Source organism: Sinohyriopsis cumingii, chromosome 13, assembly GCF_028554795.1.
Source record: "Sinohyriopsis cumingii isolate HCF-2022 chromosome 13, ASM2855479v2, whole genome shotgun sequence".
Taxonomy (NCBI): Eukaryota; Metazoa; Mollusca; class Bivalvia; order Unionida; family Unionidae; genus Sinohyriopsis; species Sinohyriopsis cumingii.
This window is the reverse complement of record NC_142973.1, coordinates 14,888,012-14,906,873: the sequence shown is the minus strand read 5'-3', so window position 1 is coordinate 14,906,873 and position 18,862 is coordinate 14,888,012. Positions and strand designations below refer to the sequence as shown.

The following is an 18,862-nucleotide window of genomic DNA, read 5'->3' as shown; positions in this document are numbered from 1 at the left end:
AGCCATTCAGGTAAATTTAAGAATGAACTTACTCTGAGCAGCTGATACAAATGTGCAGTGCTAAATATTAAATTTTGTCAAACCTATTTTGTATTCTTCCATTTTTCTGTCGTTGTTGTTGTGGGGTTTAACGCCATTTTTCAGCACACGATAGGACATACAGGGAGGCCAGTATTAATGGTGGAGGAAGAACCCGGGAAAACCACAGAAATAACCACCAACCCATGAGAAGCTACTGGCAAGCTTTCTCACATACCCATGTTGGCTGAATCCGAGACTTGAACCGGAGCAGATGGAGGTGAGATGGCAGTGATCCATAATAGAAAGCACTTTAGACCACTCACACCCCCCCTTTTTTTTTCCGTCCATAATAACTTGTATGCAAAAGGAAAGGCAAATAAGTGTTCAGTATCATTATCCATCTCATACTAATATATTTATAAATCTTTTAGTGTGGCAAAACTTTCATTCTTCCTTTTGATTTGGTTAGGTGTTTTGTAGCACAGCAACACAAGCAAGTTATTTAGTTTTTAGGAATCTGGAGTTATGTATATCTATATTATGTGAAATTTTTCCATAATAATAGTTTCTGTAAGGGTCATTTAGTCAATATTATTTATTATTTTTAATGCTAATGTCCTGTGAATATAGTCTGCACTTTACAGAGAAGACATGTAAAGTGTGAAGGTTAATTTCATTCATAATGTTTCGAAGGTTGAGATGTACTGAAGTTCAGATAAACATCATGTGATCCAACAAGAACATGAACTCAGGTAATAGATCAGAATAACTGATTTCCTGATTAGCTAGAACTGGGACAACTGACTTGTTTACAGCAAAGTGATTTTGAAATAGGTAAAATGATTCATTTTGTTGCAATTTCTAGCTAATGTGTGTTAGTTTACTATATATGTAAATTATTGTGCGAAATCATTCCTTCTTAAAGGTAATACTGATCTTGGAAGAATTATGTAAGGTGATAGATTCATTTATTTAATCTAATCATTCATTGCAATTGCAGTGCTTTAACATTCATTCAAAAGATTATATGGATATACAATAGCTGTACGTAATTATTGTGAAACATTCAGATTAATAGCTGTATTGTAATTATCATGAATTCATTTAAAGACATTTGGATTAATACCAGTCATTATTTCGTATTGTTTTACATCAGTACAATAGTCATTATTCGGAATATGCAGATTACACAAACCTATTGGAATTTATAGAACTTTTAAGATTTTTAGGAATCATTCCCATACTGTAAGTTATTTTGAACTCTTTCACTTTGTATTTTAGGAAAATAAATTAACATTTTAAATTATACACACCTTCTTGGTGATTGTTCTTTTTGGCTACGTAGTTTAAGACCCTACAGTTGTAACAGAGTAATGTGCCTTGCCCAATATTTACCTTCTATAGGGCATAATACTCTGTAATGAAAATGTATGCCATTTTCTTGAATAAATTCTCATTGCAAGTATTAATTTAGATAACATCTTCAGCTACACTGCAATACCTGTACAAATGGTCTATTTTACTCAATAAAAATGAGAAAACTGTGATAGAGTTACAAGAACTGTCTGCACCTAAATTTATAAACTTGCAAAAGAAATGTGTTCTTATTGGTGCAAAACTAATATTGGACATAAAACATATTTAATAAGGAAAAATGTTACATTGATACATACAATAATAGTAAATCTGTGAAAATATGGATCCCAATTCAATCATTCTTAAAATATCGGAATAAACTGATAATTCTAACTGATATTATTTCCTTACGCCTGTGCACATGAGTATATATTTATATACTGGCTATTATTTCCTTATGCCTGTGTACATCAACAGATATTTAGATACTGGCTATTATTTCCTTATGTCTGTGTACATCAGTAGATATTTAGATACTGGGTAATTAAGATGGATAATAAGTTATTAAAATTTGCTAAGTGTAATTTCTACTATTAGGAGAGATAGTAGATCCTGGTATGTACTAATAAATCCGGGGTTTTCCCCGGGTTCTTCCTCCACCATTAATACTGGCCGCCATGTATAGCCTATCGTGTGCTGAAAAACGGCATCAAGCCCCAAAACAACAACAACAACAACTAATAAATCAGTATAACTGATTATTTATTCTACGTATTGCCACTGAATCTGATTAATGTATGCAATACTTTAATTGAGTCATTACATATGTATTGAAGAATTTTTAAAAAATCTGGCCACTATAATGACACAAACAAGAACTATATTTAGAAATGTGTTCATGGAACTCAAATGCTCCTGTGTGACCCTAGCATTCCAGTAAATTCAAGTGATAAGACAATTTGAAAAAACTTATGAATTTTGTTAGGAGATGGGTTTCAATTTATTTAACTTATAAAATGAAGGATTATGTAAAATAAGGCTTAATTTGTTTGCACCACAAATCAGTTCTGTTTACCTGAAATGGTTAAATGGCATCTGATCTACATCATACAGGTGCTTGAATTAAAAAGCTATTATTAGCAGTGTCCAAAGCCTAACAAATCTGTTTGGATTTAATTTGCCAAAATAAAAGTGAGTGTGTTAGTGAGTAAATCCACCATGTTGACAACACTCATTCAAAACATGTGACAAACATGTCCCACCCCCACCCACAGAAATGTGATTGAAATCTAGTAATGATGAAAACAAAAGTATGTGCGTCAACAAAAATAGTGACTGGAAAACCTTAACCAATGCTAATGACATTACTGTCAGACTGAATGACACGCGTGTCGCAACTCTCCTCACATATGAAAGAACAAAAACCCAATGCTAATGACATTACTATCAGACTGAATGACACGCGTGTCTCAACTCTCCTTATATATGAAAGAACAAAAACCCAATGCTGATAACATTACTGTCTCACTGAGTAACACCCATGTCTCAACTCTGCTAAAGCATGAAAGACAAAAAGCCAATGTTACTGACACCCAATGAGTGACACATGTCTCAACTCACTAAAACATTTATAAAAAAACACCAAACAAACAAAACAATGATATGCCAGAAAAAGACTTTAATACTGTGATATTGAAAATTCACTGGCAAGCTGGTAATAATTATTCTCTCATCTAAGCTGTACTCCAAGTCTATCAGCTACAGCTAGCCTCACTAGACTCTGAAGTTTCCAAGATACATCATATGACAATGCCATGTCACAGGACTGAAATGTAAGTCTGTAACACCTACTGACTCTCCCTGTTCTGGAATCTCTGTAAATGTCTAGCAGCAACACTGATGTGACAACATCATTCGCCACATCCCTAATGCAATCGCAGAACTCCAGCTGATCAAACATCACTCTGTCACTCTCCCAGAAACTCAGGTCATGTGTGAACATCAATGGATACAGACTAGGTGGGCAGAATTTCTCTTCTACAGGTGTAGAAAAGTTAGACAGAACTCTATAATCTGAGGACCAAAGAAATCTTATGTCTGGAATCTGATATGCAAGCATGGCTATTCTATCCACATATAGTATAAGGACAAAAATTTTCTCTCTGTCACTACTTCCTTCTCCCTCAAATACTTCTCCAAGAACATTATTATTTGTTCCAAAAGAGGGTTGAACTTGTATACTTCCATTAAACCTAAGGTTCAGAGGGATGTTATGTCCCTCTGTTAACATTTTCTCATCATTATGTACAAAATTCAGAGAGCTTCCAACATTCACAATTTCCTTACAAATTGAAATAATGCTTTTGCTGATCCCATCTTCATCCCACCTCAACATTTCCAATGCATTCTGCTTTGGTCGATTATCCAAAAGAAAAGTTTTGGTTAAAGATAATTCTTTGGTTTCACACCCTGACTGCAATTTTAGAATTGCCATCAGATGATGCTGAACTGGCAGATCATAAGGTTGGATCTGACATCTCCTAAACACTCTCCCATGAAATAACCTGCAGTTTCCTGACATTCCTTGTAAACAATTTACTGCATCTTCTAACAGTGAAGTTCTCAATATAATATCTTGCTTATCTATACTTCTTGAAGATCTGAACAGATCTCTGCAGCTTTCTGTGGCATCTCCAGTATGAGCTTTGCCCTGTTGAGTCATCAGAGATTCATCATACTGACTGGTCACTGTGCTATCTCCCGGTAAAATTACCAACTCCGATATCCTGTCCAGTTCCCTGTCACATGCAAGTGGAACCACAAAGGGAAGAGAAGTATCTCTTCCTGGAATAATGGAGACAAGGTCTGAATTTTTAACCTCATTCTTCTCTGATTTATGATTCTCAGAATCATTCTTTAAAAAATAGTGTTTCTCAATACAATGAAAATGAGAAAACTCCGAAGACTGAGTCCTGATGTTCTTGTTTTCTGTACTAAAATCATTTTCATTCAGTGAAATACCAAAGTTAGTATGTTCTACATGGTGTTTAAAAGTGACAGGTGAAAACTCTTTGTCCCAGCCTTGGCTGTAATTGATATCAGTAGCTTTTTGTAAATCATGACTGTTCTTATAAGGACCATGATTTCTAGAAGAAAAAAAGTCTTCCTGCTTGATGTATGGGCTGGTTTCCTGCAAATTACAGTCTGGATCGTCAAAGAGATTTCTAAATTCTTGTCTCACCTTCTCCATGACTTTGTTAATGGGGTGATCTACACTTTGTGCCATTCTGAAACATGAAATTTATAAACTGAAACATGCTATAAAGCTATGCATGGCATATATTTCAATATTCTTTTCACTTACTGTCAATACAAATCAAACAAGAACTGTACAATGCAATCCACAAAGTTCACTGACCAAACATCTTGACCACCCCTCACCCACCCCAAATCTGAGTTTGTTTTTAGAAGTATAAATTAGAACATTACCATTAGATTTTCTATGCTGGTGAAATCATGTACATGTGAAATGTATCCGATTCTCTTTTGGCAATTATTTTCAGCAGGAGATGACAATTCCCAAGCCCAACAAGACCAGACAAGAAAAAATGACTGTTAATGAAACTTCATGTAAGTCAATATTTATGTTTAAGAAGGAACAACATTTTAAATGCTGCTACCAACATCATTCTTACCAGGTAAGTCAAAATCAGAATGGTCCACCTATTTCAGTAAAAACAATATTTTTAACAACAAATGCTCTAAATTTGGAGCTAAATATTTTGGCTTGATATGTTTTGTGAAAAAAGGAAAATTTAACAAATATAACTACTACATTTTTTAATAGTGATTTGGGTGCATACATCTAAAATGAAACTGCCTAGGTGGTCTAAGCAATTAGAGCATCTGCCTCAGATGCAGGAGGTCACAGGTTCAACCCCCCCCCCCCCCCCGAGTCATACCAAAGACTTATAAAAATGGTACTAGCAGCTGCCTTGCTTGGCACTCAGCATTAAGAGGCTAGTGTCAGGACTGATCAGCCTGGTGTCAAGATAATGTGACTGGGTGTGACGTGATGCCACATGTGCTAAACATCATTATAAATGGCAACCCTGCAGACATTGTATGATATGATTCAAAATGTTAAAGCTACATTAAAAATCCAAATCACAAATACATTTGAAATGAACTATCAACATTCAAATATGACGACAAATCTGTCCAGTAATACAAATTAAATACTGTTTTGCTCTGGCATAGAGCTTCATGTGAACAATACACATTTAACATATATAGAATCAAGAAGAAGAAAAAAATCAACATCTGAGATCACTAGACTACAAAATAAATTCATGTGGAGACATTACAATTTCTAACAGGAATATACATAGAGCACAAAATCTTCAATCCATTTATTTCATTACTTTACCCTGTCAGTTTCTGGTGAATGTAGGCTGGACAAAGATACTCTTTTGAGTCAACTGTGAACTTGCAGTCTACAAATCTCTCAGGAACTAACACACTTTGTGCCAACTGAAACACGTGTGTCACAGCATTATCTGTGTGAAAGCCTTTGTCTTGACTCCTGAAACAAAAACAAGATTTTACTAACATTCTTCAGCTTGCAAATCTTGTTGATGAAACATAACAAAACTAACTCTGTGGCTAATTTTTATATATAAAAAAACAATGAAACTAACTCTGGCTAATTCCAATAAACATCAAAACTAACTCTGTGGCTAATAAAAAAAACCCCAACAAAACCAGTTCTGTGGTTAATTAACAAACATAAGAAAACTAACTCTGGCTAACTAAAAAAATAATGAACTGGCTAATTCCAATAAACAAAATAAACCTACTCTGTGGCCCAATTAAAAAAAGAAGGTTACGAAAAAAGTTCAAATGATTATACCATCTACATATTTTTCCTTTCATTCAAAAATTCAATTAAAGAATTTCACTGGTCCCTTTAAGTTTTCTGTGAGTTTCATTGAACTTGACAAATCCTAATCAATTATTCCATCAAATATGTTTAATAAGCTCAATGACTTTTTTCTGCCCCAACTCACATTCTAGATTAATTATACATTTGCTGGTCATAAGTAAGGGTATTTAATTAGACAAGGATTTATATATATGTATTTAATTAGACAAGGATTTATATATGTGTACATGTATTTAATTAGACAAGGATTTATATATGTGGATAAAAAAAGCCATTTGGTGGCTTTGTGTGGTGTTTTACAGAACAGTAACACAAGTAGGTCTTTTGCTACAAAGGCAATTGGGCAATTGGTCCAAGAACACCCCATGGTAGCCAGGTTGTTCCAATGGTAGGATTTGAAGCCACATGATTTTGACTGCAAGACCACCAAGCTAACCAAGGCAATTCAAAAGGATGAAAGAATGATCTCCCTTTTTAGAACTCTTTAATGTAAAATTGTATGTATGGTAAAATGTTCTGATTAAAAACTATTGTTCCATCCGCTGAAGTGGATTACTTCCCATGGATAGGTATTATCAAATGTAGGACTCAAAAAGTTGTGATGCTGCTTAAAAACAAGAGGCCAAAGTAGGCCTGATACAGCTTACCTGGTTTACATAACTTAACAGCAGACAGAAACAAAAAGCAGGTGCATGTAGTACTGTTAGAACACAACCTAAGTAAGCAATGATCCAAACTTTAATATCATAGTGATTTTATCTATTTTTATCTATGTCCTGATAAAATTCTTTCTAAAGATTGTCGTTGTTGTTGATATTGCCTGAGACTCGAACCCATGCATACAGCTTTCTAAAGATAAAGGCATAATTAACATGCACAGCCTCTTGTTCATAATCAAAGTCATCTATGAACCTGGTGATATAAACCCATTTACTAAATTTTGATGAAACTGGATGAGATATATAGTCTTCAGATCTAGAGTGAAAACAAGTTCAGCCAATCAGATGCAAGGCATCTCATTAATATGCACAGATCTCACTTACAATGAAATCTGCTTATAACAGTGATAATATAAGCTAATTTACCAAGATGCAGCAAAATCTGATTTCCTTTGAGGCAAAAAGATTAGACAATCAGAAACAAAATTACCCAATTTGTGTATATCTTGTTGATAATCAAACTCATTGATATTATAGGACCATTTAACAAGTTTGATCAAATTCTGATCTGAAATAAAGTTGCCAGTGAGTTCACAAGCTCAGTCAGCAATTAATATGCAATAATTTCGCTCATACTCAACCAAGATCATGATAACACTGAAAATTGAAAATCCAACCAAAGTGGTAAAAGCTAGGACTATTAGATACAAAATATCCAATATCTTGATATGAAATTGTTTACAAAGTGTGATTAAAAGCAGGTCAGAAGTGGTGAAAAAATGTATATCTTTGCAATCCCAAATTTAATACAAATATTACCAGTGTTGATAAGCTGAAGCAAAGTCATCTCATTGATATGCATGGATCTTGGTTAGAACTGTCTGCATCCAAACTCTTGGTGATTTTAGCCAATTTGCCAAGCTTGATCAGAAGTAGTTTTTAGAGTAGTAGCCAATCACATGCAAGATCACTTCATTAGAATGCATGGATCCTAAATATTGTCGATGTCATGCCAGATCTTAATCATACAAGTCTATATTTCATGTTTCATCAAAATCAGATAAAAATCATAGTATCCAGTGTGGTAGAAGATCAGCCAATCAGATGCAAGATCACCTCATTAATATGCATGGATCCAACATATTATCTTAGTCATGCAAGATCTTAATCATTCAAGTCTATATTTCATGTTTCATCATAATCAGACAAAAATCATGGCATCCAAAGGGGTAACAGGATCAGCTAATCAAATGCAAGATCACCTCATTTATAAGCATAAATCGTGCCATCCCCACAAAAAAACTATCTTGATATATGCCCATATTCCAAGTCAGATCAAAATCGGATGAGAATTATGGCTTCAAAATTAGAAACAAGTTTAGCCAATCAGATCCAAGATCACCTCATTGATAGGCATGGCTCTTGCATATTATGTAACCCATCCATTATCTTGATCATATAAGCCAATATTTCAAGCTGGATCAAAACTTGATCAGAAATATAGCTTCAAGAGTGGTAATAAACTCAACCAATATTTTTGATTTAAATTTTCAGTTTATATTTTAGAAAAATACATTATTTCTTGAAATTTTACAAAAAATTGGTTGATTTCACTTTCTTTTTGTTATATAGTTTAAGACCCTGGAGCCATAATAATGCATTTTCAAGATCCACTGACATACATTTTAGACAGTTGAAATATGTTGGTTGCTAAAGTTAGTTATAGGGGTAAGTATCCTTAACAAAATAAAGTAATCACTTTTAGTAAATTAAAATGCAGGTTAAACAGATTCATGTCATAAAAAAAAACTTGCTCATGTGTCAAATGACTTCTTGAAAATGGATTTACTTGATTATGCCATGATTTGATTCAATCTGATAGACAACATAGTAAAAATAGTCTGACTAAAGCAGTGTATTGTTGTTGTTTTAGGGTTTAACACCATTTTCAGCACAAGATAGGCCATACATGGCAGCCAGTATTAATAGTGGAGGAAGAACCCTAGAAAACCCCAGAAAGAACCACCGACCCACGAGAAGCTACCCGCAAGCTTTCACACATATCCACATTGGCCGAGCCCGAGACTTGAACCTATGCAGACAGAGGTGAGATGGCAGTGATCCGTGACAGAGAGCACTTTAGACCACTCAGGGCCCCCCTCTAAGTAGTATAGCAGTGTCAATATGGGCTACCAATTTTGTGAGATATTGTTGAAAATTTGGCCTGTAGTATTGTTGACTGACCTCACAGCATACAACACACAATTGATTTTGTTGGCAGTAAGATGTCATCCTTCTTATCATAAATATCAGGGTCAACATATTGAAGGACTAGTAATGTGTTTGTGATTTACAGTTTTAATGCAGCATTAAACATTTTTCAGACGTATCACTATCATGCCTGCAGAGTGGCAGTTTATAGTGTTCCCTAGCACTGGGACATTATGCCACACCCATATAGCATCATGTCCCATCCAGTCACATTATCCTGACACCAGGCCAACCAGTCCTAACACTAGCCAGTTAATGCTGAGTGCCACAAGTGAGGCAGCTGCTAGTACCATTTTTATAAGTCTTTTGCATGACTCAGCTGGTGTTCGAACCCATGACCTACCGCATCCAGGCAGATGTTCTAACCACCTAGGCCACCAAAGCATTGTAGGGCTAGTAAGGAGAAGATGTATAAAAGAAAGAAAGAAAGACAGAAAGAATGAACCAAGAGACAAATAGGTGCATTATGAAATAAATAAGCAATAAAGGCTTTATTTAGTGTTTTTATAAGCATGAGCAATGAGGGTTTTACTTAGTGTTTTTTATACATTAAGCAATGTGGGCTTTATTTAGTGTATTTATAAGCATGAGCAATGTGAGCTTTATTTTGTATTTTTATTAACATGTGCAATGTGAGCTTTATTTTGTGTTTTTATTAGCATAAGCAATGAGGGCTTTATTTAGTGTTTTTATTAGCATGAGCAATGATGGTTTTATTTAGTATTTCTATCAGCATGAGCAATGAGGGCTTTATTTAGTGTTTTTATTAGCATGAGCAATGAGGGTTTTATTTAGTGTTTTTATAAGCATGAGCAATGTGGGCTTTATTTAGTGTTTTTATTAGCATGAGGAATGAGGGCTTTATTTAGTGTTTTTATTAGCATGAGCAATGATGGTTTTATTTAGTATTTTTATTAGCATGAGCAATGATGGTTTTATTTAGTATTTCTATTAGCATGAGCAATGAGGGCTTTATTTAGTGTTTTTATTAGCATGAGCAATGATGGTTTTATTTAGTATTTTTATTAGCATGAGCAATGATGGTTTTATTTAGTATTTCTATTAGCATGAGCAATGAGGGCTTTATTTAGTATTTTTATTAGCATGAGCAATGATGGTTTTATTTAGTATTTCTATTAGCATGAGCAATGAGGGCTTTATTTTGTGTTTTTATTAGCATGAGCAATGAGAGCTTTATTTAGTATTTTTATTAGCATGAGCAATGATGGTTTTATTTAGTATTTCTATTAGCATGAGCAATGAGGGCTTTATTTTGTGTTTTTATTAGCATGAGCAATGAGAGCTTTATTTAGTATTTTTATTAGCATGAACAATGAGATTATTATTTGGTAATCTGATGGGTGAAAGGGATCCTACTGTCTTCACAGATTATTCTTTGTTAACCAACCATAAAATCAATGAAAAATTCTGAAGTCACAGTAAACATTCCTTTAGCTAAGATAAATCACTTTATAAACAGTACTGTCTGACCACGGAAGGCAAGCATTTACCTAAATACTGCACAGGAATATTCACTAGCTGTGAAAGGCAAACATTCACTTGAATTCTGTACTTGAATATGTACTAGTTGTGAATTGCAAACATTTACCTAAATTCTGTACTGGAATATGCACTAGCTGTGAAAGGCAAACATCTACCTAAATTCTGTACTTGTATTCTCTAAATTCTGTACTTGTATTCTGTACTAGTCTGAAAGGCAAACATTTACCTAAATCCTGTAATGGAATATGCACTAGTTGTGAAAGGCAAATATTTACTTAAATTCTGTACTGGAATATGTACTAGCTGTGAAAGGCAAACATTTACCTAAATCCTGTACTGGAATATCCACTAGTCGTGAAAGGCAAATATTTACTTAAATTCTGTACTGGAATATGTACTAGCTGTGAAAGGCAAATATTTACCTAAATCCTGTACTGGAATATGCCGGATACTCTTCTATATTGAATGGCAGGGTTTTCACTAGAATAAGGCTTGAGTTGGCTGCCATAGAAACCACCTGCCAACTATCATGCCAGACCCTCATTGGATGATCAGCTGGGGTGCCACCTTGACCATTACACAAGGTCACCATTATCTGACCTCTGTCTTCAAGGACTTGCACAGCACTGTAATAATGAGTATTTCAAAGACTTTTAAGGATATCAGTATTAACCCCAGAAATAACATGCACCAAACCATAAACAAGTTATTTTGGGATCCATTTATTTATAAAATGCTACCAATTTAGGGTCTACTCTGTTTGCTTGAAACTAAGGTTACAATGTTAATATATGGCTAAACATTTACAAAACTGGCAAACATGTAAATGAATAGTCACATGGTTGTCACTGATGCAGGAACAACCCATTCAAATTACATCATGAATTTTACCATCTCTGGTTTAGCAGGATTTTTCTATTCCTCTTACTCCACATTTTCAATGGAGAGGGAACCATTGTGACACCATGCTGACAATTAATGCCATCTTATGGAGAATGCTCAACCATTGTGACACCATGCTGACAATTAATGCCACCTTATGGAGAATACTCAACCATTGTGACACCATGCTCACAATTAATGCCATCTTATGGAGAATGCTCACATTCTTCTGAATGACACTTAATGGTTTTCAAAGACTGTACTGTTGTTTTGTAAGAAACGGCTGACAAAATATTATCTAACCAAAGACTGTACACACTGCATGTAAAGGACAAAGAACAGTTAGCTGCAAATAAGGCACTTCAAGAGAATTCCCAAGACATAAAACCAATGATAAATCAACTCATTATATCATTAATGTCATCAAAATCTAAATGAAGGAAATGATAATAATCCTGCTCAAAACTATAATCAAATATCTCAAATTCATTGTGTCATTACAACCCTTGTTTTAAGAAATGCTATTTTAGACATCATGACTACAAAACAGTAAGACAGAGTGTGTCAAGCCCAGGTAGAAAATACCAAATGCTAACCTTGAGAAGAAGTCATTCAGCAATTTCCTGTTCTTCTTGATGTTGGACTTGCCTCCAGCATGAGGAAAGTTGAAGATAATTCGTGAGAATTTGTGTCCAGAAGTCCTGGGGTCTTGGTGTAGCTTGGTGGCATCAGTGTTCAATTCAACTCTCACAGCTGCAATCAAACACAATGATCCTTCAAATATAATACATTTAACACCAAATATAAGAAACAAATTTAACATAAGAGCAATAGAAGTATTCACAACAAAAGACAAGGCCCAATTATAATTAGTTGTGCAAGAATCAGGGCTCTGTCACAACTGTGTACCATGTGTCAGACACAACAAAAATAGGGTATTTATGAAAATAAAAATCGTTACAACTGGCTCGAATCACTCAAAGTTCAATGAATACCATATGTACTTGCTTAGAAGAAATATATATATATGGATACAAACTGGTCATTTGACCAAATGAACTTCTATTTTAAATAGTTATTATTATTAGTAGTATTAGTATTATTATTATCAGATGATTTCTACAAAATGTGTGGGCTGAACTCAGAACTCATGAAAAAAGTGAAGCTATGGCTTGGCTGTATGTTCCTCTGAATGAATGAACAAAATGAGGATTAACTGAGATGTGTCATTTTCCCCAGTTGTGAACACATGTTTGAGCTGTCATTTTTCACCAGCTGTAAATACGTCTGATCTGTATCATCCCCCCAGCTGTGAACATATGCTTGAGTTATGTCATTTTCCCCCAACTCTGAACACATGTCTAAGCTGTGTCATTTCCCCCCCAGTTGTGAACACATGTCTGAGCTGTGTAATTTCCCCCCAGCCGTGAATACATCTGAACTGTGTAATTTCTCCGTTGTGAACAATTGTGCACTGTGTAATCCACCCTGCTGTAAAAATGTGTCTGAGCTGTGACATTTCCCCCTTGCTGTGAACATGCCTGAGATGTGTCCCACCCCATCGTGAACACACACATGAACTGCATCATTTTCCCATCAACTGCGGTAGTTAACACAATTCTGAATAGCCATCTGATTGGTCAAGCTTGGGCTTTATTGTTTTGATAGGCAGTACATCTACTTTTAGAATCCTCTCTTTAAATGAATGTCAAAATCTATGATTTTTAAAATGGAAATTAAAGCATGTGGTATGAACTTGATACAAATGACATGGAAACTCCACATCAATATTTATTAAACAATACAAATTGGAATCTCCCATCCATCTTTAAAGATAACACTCCCTCATCTCCTGCAATTAAATTACTGAAAATATAATTTCTCTACTAAATAATGATATCAGACATCCCAGAAAATACAGTAAATATGTTCACATTAGTTGCAAGGAAATAAACTAAACACATGTGAAAATTAACCATTTTGGGGACCATCTCAAAAAGGACTTCATATTCACCTATGCATAAATGTCTCTTTGAAGCGTGGTCTTCATATAAAGGTGGGCTGCTTATTCAAGTGGTAACTATTGCTGATTAAACAATAAGAGATTATATTCAGTAATAACCTTTTTCTTTCAAAAACTTAATGTGCTGAATGGCATTTTTGTGTTTTTGTAGGCCACCTTCCATCTCCAAACAAGTGGAAGTTATTCTAGGCCACATAAACTCTGGAAGTCGAGAAACCATGGCAACTGTATATGAAAAATCTCCCTCTCCAACCAGGAGTATCTCTCCATCAATTAAACTGTCCATTGCAGGTTTATAAAGCCACAGTAAAGTCTGTCTTACTTTTTGCTAAAATCGAACTCATTACTAGTAATCACTTTCATCAATGTTCATCCCTCATTTTCTTTGGGCCTGAAAAATAAAAAAACATTACTGGTTATGTTCATGTTTGTGCAAAATATATACCCCAAGGTGATATTAAATGCTAAAAAAATGCATATCCTTTTTTCTTTTTTGCAGGACATAGGATAGGGAGGAGGGGTGGGGACTCAGTAATTTTGGATAAAATATAGGGCTTCTATATGGTAAGGGTACCACCCAAGACACAATTTTGACCTAGCAATACATAAACATAGTGTATCTGTTCTCAGAATGTTTGAGTTTAATTTCCCCCGTCAAATTTCTAGGTGTTCCAAAGACATTTTTATAATGTTTCTTGGTTACAATGTTGGACTGGTAATAACATTTGATTTGTGCTGTCCACATGAGATTGCTATCTCAATCATAACGTTTTTATAATGTGAAATACTGAAGCTCGATAACAATGGCAGTCATTTAAGAAAAGCATAACAAAGGCACCATATAAAACGAAAACCATGATTGTCATACATATTTAATTTGCATTGTTTGTTAACTTAACCTTTTTTAAAATATTTCATTATATGCTATTGCAATGTAGCATTGTATGTTGGACTTAACCTTATCCAAAATCAAGTTTATTTCATTCTTTACCCGATTTATTGATTTTTTTTAATTATCTGTAAACAACTAATACATAGCAAAAATATTCTCTGTGCATGGGTTTAATATCTGGATCATCATTTATAGAAATATGTTTATTTGGTTCTGGATCTAGGTTAATGCAAGTCCCTACAATTTACCTTGTCCAAGTTATAGATTATAATTTTAGTAATAGATTTCTAATTATAACTAAGATTTTGTCTTGCAAAACACTATAAACTTTCTAGAAACTTATTTTCCATTACATAATTTTTGTTTTTAGAAAACACTAATTGTGACCCGAGGTCAAGCAGAAAACTATATAATCTTGTTACTGATTATTCATTTGTGCTTAAGATCTAGCAGAGTCAATTTGAATTGTCCAGAAGTTCTTTTGGGTTGGAATTTATATTTTATAAATTATTTAATTCAGCAGTGCTCATAGAAAGATAATATTCTTGGACAGAGACATTAACTGACTAATTGAGTACAGCTTGAAGTAAATATCTATTGTGTTCATTCTGTTGTCTTGGGTTTAATGCCATTTCTCCATGCAAGTGAGGCTATAAATGGTGGTTAGTATAACTGGTGGAGGAAGAATCTTGGAAAACTTTGGTAAGAACCAATGACCCATGGGAGGCTTCTGGCAAGCTTTCTCACATACCCACATTGACTGGACCCAAGACTTGAGCCCACGTGGACAAAAAAAGAGTTGACAGTGTTTGGTAAAGGTGAATGCTTAATATCACTCAGCCACCAGGGACCCCTGTGTTCATTCTGAATTCTGTTGGGAAAATGGATTAATATTTGCCAGTGTGGAAAAATATCTTCAGACAAAGCTTTAAATAATACGAGGAACAGAAGTAGGCCATTCATAAAAATCTGAGTGTAAAATAAAAGAACTGTCTGCAATTGAAGTATTGTATCACCCATGACGTGATGTTTCCACATACTGTATTGCAAATTGTTCTGTCGAGTAAGAGTTTAGTAAGCAAACAGATGTCATTTCCAATGATAGTAATACTGCTGCTATGGTGCATGACATATTATACCTACTTGGGTTTGGTGACAAGTGTGTTGATTACCTGGATTATCTTAATTCTGATAGTGACACTATCACATCTGTGATACATGTACCAACAACTGGGGATAATCTTTATGAAATTAGTTGTTGTTGTTGTTGTAGTGTTTAACGTCACTTTTCAGCACACGATAGGCTATACATGGCGGCCAGTATTAATGGTGGAGGAAGAACCCGGGAAAACCCCGGAAAGAACCACTGACCCATGAGAAGCTACTGGCAAGATTTCTCACATATCGGCATTGGCTGAATCCGAGACTCAAACCCACGCAGGCAGAGGTGAGATGGCAGTGATCCGTAATGGAGATCGCTTTAGACCACTCTGCCACTTGGGGCCCCTTATGAAATTAGTGATTGCCAGAAAGCAACTGGTGTTTTTGTTGCTGGTAGTGATGAGGATGAGCACCTGTTGTTCTATCTGGGGCCATTGAGATTTTCATTAGCATATTGAACAATAGACTGTAACTACAAGCTCAGTGTGACACACCAGATCTTCTTTATGAGCATATGCATGTTACTAAAAAGCACGCAACAAAAATTTAATAAAAGATTGACTATTGACTATTTCTGAAGGTCTAATTTACCAGTCATGAAGTTACTAAAGATGTTTTAACATAAAGTCATTTTTTGATTGATGCCTGGTACTGTACATGTTGACACTTTCATCAGAACTAAATTTTATTATAAAAATTCATTATAACAATATGTATTTATACAAATATATGTTCTTCATTACCATTACATAAGAGTTTTGACAGTAACTGTATCTGTATAAATTGTTTGCTACAAGTATGTTCAACATTGCTGACTTGGACAAGCTATAGTACTAAATATATAACTGCTAACTGTACTAGATTGGAGGTCAGTATCATTTAGAGGTTTTCCACACAGTTGCTATGGAAACCATACTATTGCTAGCTCTGCCACCCCAGACACAACCTTAGATACAGCATGTCTTAAGAAACATTCATACCATGCCTGATCAAAACTGGAAAGGTCATTGTAAAGAAGCAGAAATAGGTTTTTCTTCTGTCTGGTGCCATGCCATGCCTCAAAAGTTACAAACTAATGTCAAGTAAATGAAAATAACCCGTGGCACTCAGTTAGAATCCAGTCTGTAGCTATGCAGGCTGGAAAGTATGTATTTGTAGCAGCCAGAGCACAAGGTCCTGACAACAGGCTTCTAACTTAATCTGGACAGACAAATCACACAGAGAAATTCTGCTTGCAAATTTTCATCAAAAATTGGCCTCCACTCATCAAAACATAGCAACTCTGCAGGAGGTACAATTCTGGCACTTGTAGGACATACCTCTTTTGCTTTTGGAATTGGTGGCGACATCTACTACAGTAAAGAAGTGGTGGCAGAGATTGATGTTGCCGAGATCCCTGCATGCAGGAAGGAGAAATGGGAAAAGAGTAATCATGGATGCATATACAGAATGCTAGATAACAGTACTTTTACAGGGTACAGATGGGCATGCCTGGATTGTTGTTGTTGTTGTGGGTTTTAACGCCATTTTTCAGCACACGTTAGGCTATGCATGGCAGCCAGTATTAATGGTGGAGGAAGAACCCGGGAAAACCCTGGGAAGAATCACTGACCCATGAGAAGCTACTGGCAAGATTTCTCACATACCCACATTGGCCGAATCCTAGACTTGAACCCATGCAGACAGAGGTGAGATGGCAGTGATCTGTAACAGAGTGCACTTTAGACCACTCGGATGCCTGGATTGAATGCATATACATAATGCTAGATAACAGTACTTCTACTGAGCACAGACCACTCCAGTGGCCGAGTGGTTAGAGCATCCACCTCGGATGTGGAAGGTCATGGGTTCGATCCCCAGCCGAAGTCATACCAAAGACTTACAAAAATGGTACTAACAGCTGCCTCGCTTGGCACTCAGCATTATCAGGTTAGTGTTAGGACTGGTCAGCATGGTGGAAGGATAATGTGACTGGGTGGGACATCATGCTACATGTCTGCAGCATGATGCCCCAGTGCTAGACATCACTATAAACTGTCACACTGCAGACATCATAGCTTTATGACTGAAAAATTGTTAAAGCTACATTAAAAATCCAAATCACACACACAGAGTACAGATGGGCATGCCTGGACTGAATGCATATACAGACTGCTAGAGAACAGTACTTTTACTGTGTACACATGGGCATGCCTGGATTTAATACATATCGTATATCTCAGCACATGATATCAGAGTACTGAATGGTCAGAGATTGCCACTCACAAACATTAAATAAAATCTAATGTCATCGTATCAAAACAGCAGCTGAAAAGTGTGCTTTACTTAAATGCGATTAGGCATGTAACTGGAAAACTAGTCCGAGTTTCCTGCTGGAAAACATGTATTGAATTTACAGGTCACTTGAATGTGGATAGGGGTAATAGGTGGTAAAGTGCTGCAACACTTTATAGGTTCTCTGGAACAAAAACATAACGATTCACAGTACAATATTGCAATGGGCATAAAAGGCACCATTTAACCACATCGTGTAATTGTCAGAATATAGCACGTCGTTGGTTAGTACTAATATTAGTACCCTTACTCCTACCTCGTGGACAGCCACAACAAATTAATTTGAGGCTACGACATCGTAGCTAGTCGTTGTTATATATGGTCACATGGGTTCGTTACAAAGAAAATTAGGAGTCTAACCTGTAACAAGGTTATAATCCTAATTTTCTTTGTAACGAACCCCTGTGTATATAGTCATAGTTACTACCCACCAAGTCACTAAATCGCTAAAGACATTTAATCCATGTAAAAATGTCCAATATGTTATAAAAACTGAAGTCAGACCTCAGGTCTTCACGGTAAGCAAGTCCGAATCCTGACAAATGAAACGACGTCGACACTTAAGATCCCGCCCACTTAAATCATTTGTCCAATAAAAGCATTTTTTGTATACAATGAGTGCTTAGTTGTCAAACTTCATACTTTGACAAATTTTATTGAGACTGAGCAAATGCGCGCTCGAAAGACTTTTCAAATATAACATAACCAACACATTGTAAACGGTTGCTGTATTAAAACTTCAGATATTGAAAATCTTTTAAACCAGTCTGCCACCATTTTCCGATCGGAGCATCGTTCGGCTGTTTCCGTCAGAT

General features: G+C 35.4%; 1 protein-coding gene across 8 annotated transcripts; it reads right to left on the bottom strand.

The window, feature by feature from the left end:
- Window positions 1–3,035: 3,035 nt before the first annotated feature.
- On the bottom strand, window positions 3,036–18,773 carry LOC149784974 (ferredoxin-fold anticodon-binding domain-containing protein 1 homolog). 8 transcript variants are annotated; one of them, XM_089978637.1, is made up of 6 exons: window positions 18,758–18,773; window positions 13,760–14,051; window positions 12,234–12,390; window positions 11,178–11,381; window positions 5,807–5,962; window positions 3,036–4,664 (listed from the first exon to the last, which is right to left on the bottom strand). In XM_089978637.1, exons 2-6 carry the CDS (start codon window positions 13,944–13,946, stop codon window positions 3,107–3,109), a joined length of 2,262 nt encoding a protein of 753 aa, XP_089834763.1. In that variant the 5' UTR covers window positions 13,947–14,051; window positions 18,758–18,773; the 3' UTR covers window positions 3,036–3,106. The 8 variants fall into 8 exon arrangements, with proteins under 8 accessions (XP_089834763.1, XP_089834762.1, XP_089834764.1 ...); XM_089978636.1 differs by lacking the exon at window positions 18,758–18,773 and adding an exon at window positions 18,690–18,753; XM_089978638.1 differs by lacking the exon at window positions 18,758–18,773 and adding an exon at window positions 18,479–18,675 and having other exon boundaries at window positions 13,983–14,051.
- Between the last annotated feature and the right edge of the window lie 89 nt (window positions 18,774–18,862).